This window comes from Pelophylax lessonae (assembly GCF_965119305.1).
Source record: "Pelophylax lessonae genome assembly, chromosome: 1".
NCBI classification, from domain to species: domain Eukaryota; kingdom Metazoa; phylum Chordata; class Amphibia; order Anura; family Ranidae; genus Pelophylax; species Pelophylax lessonae.
Genome location: NC_138768.1, coordinates 297258173 through 297268850, shown reverse-complemented (window position 1 = coordinate 297268850; position 10678 = coordinate 297258173). Strand labels below are relative to the sequence as shown.

At 45.9% G+C, this 10678-nt stretch overlaps 1 protein-coding gene across 2 annotated transcripts in view; it reads left to right on the top strand.

Annotated features, from left to right (window-relative positions):
- The first annotated feature begins 542 nt into the window (after positions 1-542).
- Positions 543-10678, top strand: part of ANKRD13A (ankyrin repeat domain 13A) — a 107974-nt gene continuing 97838 nt past the window's right edge. Inside the window, exons 1-2 of one of the 2 annotated variants that reach the window (XM_082270912.1) lie at positions 543-953; positions 1338-1575. In XM_082270912.1, the coding sequence (XP_082127038.1) occupies positions 1480-1575 (96 nt within the window). In that variant the 5' untranslated portion in view covers positions 543-953; positions 1338-1479. Of the gene's footprint in view, positions 954-1125; positions 1576-10678 lie in introns of those variants that run through there. The other variant, XM_082270913.1, reaches the window with a different exon arrangement.

The window sequence follows — 10678 nt, the reverse complement described above, 5'->3', positions numbered from 1 at the left end:
TGAAAAAGAAATGGATAATCGCATATTTTTTTTTTTTTTACTTACCTCGTAGCGAAGAAAAAATACTTACCTTACTTCCTTCTTCCTCGGCCGCGGCCCGTCGTCACTTCCTGGCTCTGCAATGATTCCTGTGAGCTGAACGTCATAGCTCCCAGGAATCATTGTGCCTGCACCGGCCCCGACGTCAGTTCTGGGTCGCGCGCGTCATCCCCTTCTAAACAGCTTCTGGGCATGCCCAGAACCTGTAGAGGGATGACACGCGCGACCCGGAAGTGACGTCGGGGCCGGCGCAGAGCATCGTGGGACCAAAGAAGGCGGAAGAAGACGCCGAAGGGGATCTCGCTGGCTTCAAGCTGCCCACATCTGAGATGGCAGCGCTGGACAAGACGTTTGCAAGGTAAGTATTAGTCCTAACAGGTAAGTGCAACCCGGGACAGATCAGAGGCTAGCCATTGTGGAATGTACTAGCCCTGACTGTCCCGGGGGTATTAAAAAAAAAATCCAGGGTGGAACTCCGCTTTAAATCAACCCTTGTGTGTAATACATTGTGATCCTGTGCAAACAACACAGGAGGCTTCTCTGTTAATTGTCGCATATGTGGGGGAGAGAATCTCCAACCAATACACGCCTCCCTCAGCCATGTAGGCGCGGCTTACAACCTCCTTCCACAGCCGCACTGTGCCAGGCTACTCCACCCATTAACAACACAGTGACAACAACAGACGGAACCATAATGAGGCGTGGAACGCACAGTTTGGAACGCAAAAGATGATTAGCACTTCCGTGTATGCTTATACAGCAAGCTCCGATTGATACAGCTTGAAGTGACCACAGCGGCTGCCGTCTTGTCCCAGGCAGGCTACAACGCACCTTCAGACTATGGAGGAAAGGCCGTGCTGCTCTAAGCAGCTGTGTCCAGATGCACGCCTTGATATGGGTCACACCAACGCAAGGTAAGGGCGGGGCTCGGCGTAGGCAGATTACGCCTGGCTTCCTGCAATGACAGCCGCAACGTCTGGTTAACGGTCACGTTACCCTGTGGTTTGTTCTTTAGCAAAAGACGCTGTGCTAGATTGTGTATGACAAAATGGCAACTCCTCCCCCCTCCAGTGACAATGGCTGCGTCTGCGTCCTGGATCGTACCATCTGCAGCGCCTTCCATAGGGGGGCCTGGGATGCTGCGCCGCTGTGCGGGTGATGTGGGGGACGGGAGCCGGCTGGGGTGTGGTGCCCTCTTGAGCCCAGCTTCTGCTATGCCGCTGCTGCCCGAAACTATAGCGCCTGCGCCTTCTTATATGTGTGTGCAATGACATGTGTGCTTTGTGTCACCCCTACAGCTGTCACTTGTGACACGTCCGCCGCTTCCCTGTTTTGAAAAGTTGTATTGGAGAGTCCGGTGTCTCCGGGGCGGCCCGAGCCCGTGGGGTGTGATCTGCAGAGGGTAATTCCGTGCCAGGCCAAACGACACCAGCCGACACCATGAGCACCGAGGATGACTACCAGGCCAAGTACCCCCTGCATGCCCTGGTCTGGAGTAATGACTTCCGGGCACTGGAGAGAGAGCTGGACGGCAAGGTGAGGGAGAGCACAACCGGCTATGGATGGGGGCTTTGTCCTAGTGTAATATATCGATCTATCTATCTATATATATATATATATATATATATATATATATATATATATAAAGGTCATGTGAGGAGTGCTATGTCTTGTTTACATTGATAAGCCAATGCCATCAGATGGTTAGTTCCATCCTCACTGATTGACATTCGGACTCGCTCACATGCACGTCATTACGCTTGCTTTAATTTTAAATGGTTTGATGAATTGTAAAAAAATCGGGGTCCTTCTCTGTTTTTCAAGATATAGTAAACTGCAACCCACAGAACAATGGCACCTGCGCGTTGTGGCACTCCGCGGCGCGCATTGTGTGGGCTCGTTCACACGTGCTTTGATCTCTGAAGTGCGATCAGATTGCTCCTCTGAGCATTTGGCTGGTAGTTAGGAGTGTTGTCACCTCCTTAATCCCTGCACCAGCACGCTGCAACCATGTGTATTGTGGGGCGTTTGCAGAACTGCCCCATTTATTTGAATGGGTTGCACTTGGTGGGCGCTACATACACTGAAAGCGTCAGGGTTTCATCAGTGCCATCTTAAGAGCATTAAAGGGCCCTCGGGCAATGCAGTGCACTGGGGCCCTGCCTAAACAAACACCCATGAGAATAGAAATGCAAATGATTGATAAGGCGATATTGTTTTGTACAGCAGTGCCAGGCTAATGACAGCTTCCGAGTTCGGTGTGAACACACACACGGACGGGAGTCGGACTAGACTGTCCTGTGGGTGCCTGTTCCCGTGGAAGCTGACAGGCATTCCTGCAGTTGTGGGCTCCCCCTCCACAGCCCAACAGGCCTGACAGCAGCACAGGGCCAACAGGCGCTTGCCACCTGCTAAGTTCAGCAGCGGGATGCACACGAGAATCAGCACTAATGGATGGCGGGGCAGGGGGGCCTTCCCCGTGCAAGTGGGGCCCCCGGGCAACTGCCATTTGGTAAGATAGCCCTGGGTATCATTCCTCAAAATGAAGAAATGTCATGAACACAAAGGTTTCTTCGAAAAGGGTCCAATGCTTTATTTCGTGGTCACATGATAAATACATAGTAACATTTTGGAGGCACGCAGGGCCCCTTCATCAGGCAAGTGATATCACGTGATGGAGCCCTGCATGGTCCCGAAATGTTGCTACAAATTTATCATGTGACCACAGAGTAAAACTTTGGACCCTTTTGAGGAATCCTTGGCATTTCTTCAGTTTGAGTATCCATGGTTTCCAACCTATGGTCATTACAGCACCCAGCATCACTGAACAGCCGGCTATCTTGAATGTGTGCGTGGGGAATATTGCGCTTCGGGGGGTAAACATTCCTATCATATCAAGTAAATACCATCTGACTGCTCCCTCTGCAGCTAAACGGGATAGCAGTTGGGAGTGGTAAAAACATCTCTCAACCATTGGGTTTTTATTACCCCTAATCACTTATTTGAATAAGCCCTTACATGTGTTGGTCATCTCGAGTGATCTGTGGTGGATCACTTTTCAGAGGACATTTGACAGGAAGTTAGGAGGCATTTGGCCAATGGTTTCCCCCTAAAAGCCTGCAACGCAATCGTGCTTTGAACACGATTTTGGACAGTTGCGATACAGCTCTATTTACTTAAAAATGTAGTAAACTCCTTTTTTTTTATTTTTTTTTTTATCGCGACCTACTGGTAAGCTTATAAAAAAGCTATCAGCGCAGTTATGTGAAATAAATAGAAAAAACTTTTTTGAATAAAATATCCGGCAGCCACCACCAGATAGTGTTATCCACTTCCACAATATAAGTTATTCAAAACAAACAGGTGCTGTGCCAGAAAAATGAATAGGGAATATGTCAAAAAAATTATATGTGTAAATAATAAGCAAACTCAATGACCTTAAATCATAAGCCCCCGTTCACATAGGGGCGACGCTACTTCGCACCGCGACCTCGGAGCGGCCGCCACAGACTTCATAACATTGAAGTCTATGGCGGTCGCCTCCTGGTTGCCCCAAAGAAGCTCCGGACCCTTTTTCTAAGTCGGAGCGACTTGTGTCGCTCCTATTAGAACGGGTCCGCAGCTTCCCTATGGGAGGCGACCTGAGGCGACCAGGTCGCCTCACAGGTAGCCTTAGTGTGAACGGGGGCTAAGTGCTTCCCAATATCACACAAAAAATAAACAAGTGTCAATAAATCAATATGTGCATACACTCAAAATCATGAAATTAAATGTCCATAAATAAGTGCATTCCAATCCTCAAAGTAATGGCCACCACAGAAGTGATTAATATGATATTGTGCTTCACTCCACTGCCACCAGAGATCAAAGCCTCTCACCTTAAGATTTGACCCAGAGCACTTAGTCAAAAACAGCTTTTTTTACCCCTCTGGGGTCACAGGCAGATGTCACCAAATGGTAAGGAGGTCTTAGACGGATGCACAGGGACAAGGTAACAGCGACTGTGCCACTTTCACACAGGGCACATAGAGATCACCACATAAGCAAAGAAGCAAAAAGAAATCTAATGCTCTCCGTGCAGATAAGCTGATAACAGCCGTTTATTAGAATCAATATACTCACACACAGCCGCTTGGAGTCATGCTTGTAGCAATGAGATCGCACAGCTGAGAGGATACACCGAGCAGCAGGGAAGGCTCCGCCCCCTTTACGCGTTACGTCTAAGCCTATTGGGCGCTGACTTCAACAGTAGTTAATTTCACGATTTTGAGTGTATGCACATATTGATTTATTGACACTTATTTTTTTTTTTTTGTGTGATATTGGGAAGCACTTATGATTTCAGGTCATTGAGTTTGCTTATTATTTACACATATTATCGTCATACATATATATTTTTTTGACATATTCACTATTAATTTTTCTGGCGCAGCACCTGTTTGTTTTGAATTTTAATAAAGCTTACCTGTTGATAAAATGAATATCTTCTAAACGTGCTTCATTTAGAGGATATTCTAGCGAGCTGCAGCCAGTGCTGTCACCGGCGCATGTGCTCTGAAGGAACGGCATACCCTTGTCGTGACATTCCTTCAGAGCTCTGTGCCGTGGCCAAGACTCTGCCATGCGTGCGCAAGAGTGACATCATTGGGAATCTCGCCTGCGAACCTGGAAGAAAGACCAGGTAAGGTTGAAGCATCTGCAGCAGTGACAGCGTGCCGCTGGAGGGCTTCATTTTATGGTAAGTCTTTTATAATGTGCTAATATGCGATGCATACTAGCACATTATGATATTGCCTCACAATAGTCTACTCCCCTGGGGAACACTCTGTGACTGTGTGCTTCGGACACAGCAGATCAGGGTAAAGGCCAATCACAGCAGTCCTTTACCATGTGATGAGCGGTGTCCAATCACCGCTCATCATATGTTCACAGACTTGTCTGTCTGGTGTGCAGTTCTTTCCTCAGCATGAGGAAAGGAGAGTCAGTAACTGGCAAGTCTGACAGAGCATATTTACACTGATTGTCAGTGCCACCTCATCAGCGCACATCAGTAAAGAAGAAAAATTACTTACTTGCAAAATTTTATAACAACATGAACTAAGAAAACTTTTTTTGTCACTTTCTGGCCAGGAACAAGAAGGGGGGGGAGGGGGAGCGGATGTGTGTCTGCTCTCTTCCTTCCCCTCTACCCTGCTACACCTGCTATGCTGGTCCTGGGCCCACAGATGGACATGCAGAGCCCAGAATACATAGCAGGGAGCACGCACTTTAACCATGTGTGTAAGCAATCTGGCGGCAGCGGAGCTGTCCGAATGCTTCCACCTGCTTAGTGAGCCCTGCTGCTTACCCACAGTCGGACTAAATGCAGAAAAAAAAAATACCTGCCTGGAACTGCATGTTTCGGGCAATACAAATTGGGCATCCCTGCAACAATGAATGGGCTGACAAAAGCCCAGGCACCAGGACGCAATTTCTAGTCGCCATGGCAAGTTGTTGAGCCCTGTTTTATTGTCTATACACAGTCAGTGGCCACTTTGTTAGGTACACCTGTTCAATTGCTTGATGATACAAAATCCTAACCAGCCAATCACATGGCAGCATTCAATGCATTTAGGCATCTAGAGTGATATATACAGGTCCTTCTCAAAAAATTAGCATATTGTGATAAAGTTCATTATTTTCTGTAATGTACTGATAAACATTAGACTTTCATATATTTTAGATTCATTACACACAACTGAAGTAGTGCAAGCCTTTTATTGTTTTAATATTGATGATTTTGGCATACAGCTCATGAAAACCCAAAATTCCTATCTCAAAAAATTAGCATATCATGAAAAGGTTCTCTAAACGAGCTATTAACCTAATCATCTGAATCAACTAATTAACTCTACACACCTGCAAAAGATTCCTGAGGCTTTTAAAAACTCCCAGCCTGGTTCATTACTCAAAACCGCAATCATGGGTAAGACTGCCGACCTGACTGCTGTCCAGAAGGCCATCATTGACACCCTCAAGCAAGAGGGTAAGACACAGAAATTTCTGAACGAATAGGCTGTTCCCAGAGTGCTGTATCAAGGCACCTCAGTGGGAAGTCTGTGGGAAGGAAAAAGTGTGTCAGAAAACGCTGCACAACGAGAAGAGGTGACCGGACCCTGAGGAAGACTGTGGAGAAGGACCGATTCCAGACCTTGGGGGACCTGCGGAAGCAGTGGACTGAGTCTGGAGTAGAAACATCTAGAGCCACCGTGTACAGGCGTGTGCAGGAAATGGGCTACATTCCCCAGGTCAAGCCACTTTTGAACCAGAAACAGCAGCAGAAGCGCCTGACCTGGGCTACAGAGAAGCAGCACTGGACTGTTGCTCAGTGGTCCAAAGTACTTTTTTCAGATGAAAGCAAATTTTGCATGTCATTCGGAAATCAAGGTGCCAGAGTCTGGAGGAAGACTGGGGAGAGGGAAATGCCAAAATGCCTGAAGTCCAGTGTCAAGTACCCACAGTCAGTGATGGTCTGGGGTGCCATGTCAGCTGCTGGTGTTGGTCCACTGTGTATTATCAAGGGCAGGGTCAATGCAGCTAGCTATCAGGAGATTTTGGAGCACTTCATGCTTCCATCTGCTGAAAAGCTTTATGGAGATGAAGATTTCATTTTTCAGCACGACCTTGCACCTGCTCACAGTGCCAAAACCACTGGTAAATGGTTTACTGACCATGGTATTACTGTGCTCAATTGGCCTGCCAACTCTCCTGACCTGAACCCCATAGAGAATCTGTGGGATGTTGTGAAGAGAAAGTTGAGAGACGCAAGACCCAACACTCTGGATGAGCTCAAGGCCGCTATCAAAGCATCCTGGGCCTCCATAACACCTCAGCAGTACCACAGGCTGATTGCCTCCATGCCATGCCGCATTGAAGCAGTCATTTCTGCAAAAGGATTCCCGACCAAGTATTGAGTGCATAACTGAACATAATTATTTGAAGGTTGACTTTTTTTGTATTAAAAACACTTTTCTTTTATTGGTCGGATTAAATATGCTAATTTTTTGAGATAGGAATTTTGGGTTTTCATGAGCTGTATGCCAAAATCATCAATATTAAAACAATAAAAGGCTTGCACTACTTCAGTTGTGTGTAATGAATCTAAAATATATGAAAGTCTAATGTTTATCAGTACATTACAGAAAATAATGAACTTTATCACAATATGCTAATTTTTTGAGAAGGACCTGTGTGTGTGTGTGTGTGTGTGTGTGTGTGTGTGTGTGTGTGTATATATATATATATGTATATGTGTATATATTATATATATATATATATATATATATATATATATAATAGTATCTTACAAGAGTGAGTACACCCCTCACATTTTTGTAAATATTTTATTATATCTTTTCATGTGAGAACACTGAAGAAATGACACTTTGATACAATGTAAAGTAGTGAGTGTACAGCTTGTATAACAGTGTAAATTTGCTGTCCTCTCAAATAACTCAACACACAGCTGTCTAAACTGCTGGCAACAGAAGTGAGTACACCCCTAAGTGAAAATGTCCAAATTGAGCCCAAAGTGTCAATATTTTGTGTGGCCACCATTATTATCCATCCATCCACCATATATATATTTTTATATAATTATAATCTCTCAATATTTCATTCTTGCATAGGATTCAATCACAAGCTTTGTTATTCTGAAAAGAGCTTAAGCTGGCCATATATTAGAATACTTTTATTTATGCCAAACGGATATTATTGCGACATAGCCACACTCAACAGAAAATTACAACTATGAACATAACAAGACACAATAACACAACAACATTAGCAATGAATAAAACAAACTAAAACTATATTCTAATAAACCATCCATGCAATTAAAATAAACATAGAATAAATAATTTAAAAAATAACTGAAAATGTAACTACCAAAATGCAAATAAATACACCACCTTTCTCTAGCATTAACCCAATTATAATTCACATAATACCATCATACTATTAACACTACATAAAAATCCTTATCATGAATCTGATTTAAATCTTCGCCTTCAGCCCTCACAGAGAATTATATAACTTCATGGCCACATGCAAAAATGATTTTCGCCCCTTTCACATGGGCTTTCCGATCAGGTCTGCCTGTCAGTTTTTTTTTTTTTTCTTTCAGGCGGATCTGATCGGATGCTCCATGCACCTCCTATGGAGCAGCGCATGTCAGCGGTGACATCTCCACTGACACCCGCTGCTCTCCCATCTGATGTCGTTCATGAAATCCAAGTGGATGGAAACGGACCGCCGGTCCGTTTCCATCCGATTTCCCATAGAGGACAGCAGGGATCTGACAACTCAAAGTGCAAAGTAAGCGGAAAACGGACCTGTAATCCTCCCTCCTGCTCAGCGGGGATTGGCTGATCGATCTCCGCTGAGCAAAACTGAGTCCGCCGGACAGAAAGCCAGTGTAAAAGGACCCTTCTTGTGTTGCTCAGTGGTGCTTTGTGGTTGTAACAATCTGTCGCTGATGGTACTACATTCTAAATGAAAAAAAAACTCAGCTGATTTCCCCATCCATACATTCGAGGTAGATGGGGGAATCCGCCTTGTTGTGTAATTGTATTCTGACAGCAGGACTCTCCCACTGTCAGAATTGACTGATCAGCTGCAGTTAATGGGCTGCGAACGCCGATCAGTGCAAAATTTTCCAGCGGGACTGTTCATGAAAAGTTGATCAATAGATTGACTTCTCATGAATGGGAACAGCTATATGTGGATACAATTTTGATCCATATATGGCTAGCTTTAAAGATAGTTGAAAACAAACATTGTTTGTTAGCAACCTTTGGAACAGTGTTTCTCAACTAAGGTTCTGCAAGAATTCCCCAGGGGTTCTGCAGCATCTCAGCATTCTGCGGGATGTATACCTCCCAATGTTGTTTCCAGTGGTGTTCTCAATGTGTGCTGATATTTAGTACTGTCAGCGCACACTAATACCCGATACCGCCTCTGTAGTTTTGGCTCCTGTGAACTCAGAGGGAGGCGCCAGGGGTAGCGCATAGATCGGGAACTGAAAGGGGAGGTGACTTGCTATGGCAGCATCACAGACTGTGGGAGGGAGCACAGCGTGTGTGTAAGGCAGCAGTGTGATCTGGGGATTGAGCAGAGAGAAGGAGCACATGGCTAAAGCAGGAGGTGACATCCAGTGTATGGCTGCAGAAAGGGGGAGCCCACAGCTGAATGTGACTGAATGTAGCAGGAGGTGAGATCAAAATAGCTTTGTTGTACCATAACTATACATAAAGCTTCTATGATCTCACCTCCTGCTACATTCAGTCTCCTTTAGCCATGTGCCCTTGCACTCTGCTCCCCCTCTGCAATCTGCATTTAGCAATGCCATACACTGGATGTCATCTCCTGCTACATTCATCAGTGTGCTCCCTCTGTCTGCTTCCTCCCCCCCCTCCACAGTCTGTCGTACACCGGATGTTGCCTCCTAATCCAGCTGCATGTTCCTGCTCTCTGCACTCCTTGCGATGCCACCCTTTAAAGCCCCGTACACACGAGTAGAAATTCGGCCGGGAAATTTCGTCCGACGACCGATCTGCCGATTTTCGGATTGTTAGTATGGTGCTTCCGACAACCGACTCCGACTTTTCGGCTGAAAAAATCCTGGTGTGCAGGCTATATAATTTTTGTCGACCGTCAAAACACGACCGATTTTCGTCTAGTACAGATTTAGATGGGGAAAAATCTTATGAGCAAGACTAGGCATGCTCAGAGATGAAAGAACACAAAGCAAGCAATCTAACATGACATCACTTCTGAAGTAGAATTCTGTAGTGCGGGAAATTTCGTGTGCAGTCTAGAGCAGGGCTTCCCAAACTTTTTTTGGGCAGAGACCCACTTCTGAATACAGTTATTTTTCGGGACCCACTTGCTTGTAATTGAATATTGTAAAGCGCTACAGAATTTGTTGGCGCTATATTAATGCAAATAATAGTTGTAAGTAATTAGCACCCTCATAGACAGTATAAGGCAGGCAGAGGACAGAAATCAACCACCCAAGACAGTGATCAGCAGGCTATATGGCACTCACCCTCCTTCCTCTCCCAGTGGTCCACAGTAAAGGCCCCTGTTTGCCCTCTCCAGGGCCCAGCACACCTCACCCAAGAGTCTCCATGATGAGGAGCTCTATGCTGGTCTTGGTGTCCTGGCTCTTATCCTTCAGATCCTCTACTGGGGTCACAGAAGCTGCCATGAACTCCTGACGCCGCCAGGCCACCTGGTCCTCGTATGACACCGAGGCTGCAGTTTCTGCCCGCTATAGCTGAGAGAATCCCGCCACCAGTCTAGCCACCACCATTGCTGCCAGCAGGACCGAGGGGCTGGCTATGCACCCCATGAACATATCCTACATAACAGCCCACATATGTACAAATACATTACAATGCCATAGAAATGGTTACTCGCTAATGCAAATATCCTCCTCGTGGGAAATGCAGACCAGCCTCCGTAAACTGCATGGGCGGGATCCTGAATCCATCGCGATTTGACTGCTTTGGCTCTCTGTAATTTGCACAGGCTCGCACAGCACAACTTAAGCGGGCCCGCTCTCAGTGAATTCCGGCTCAGCGCGTCCCACTTAAAG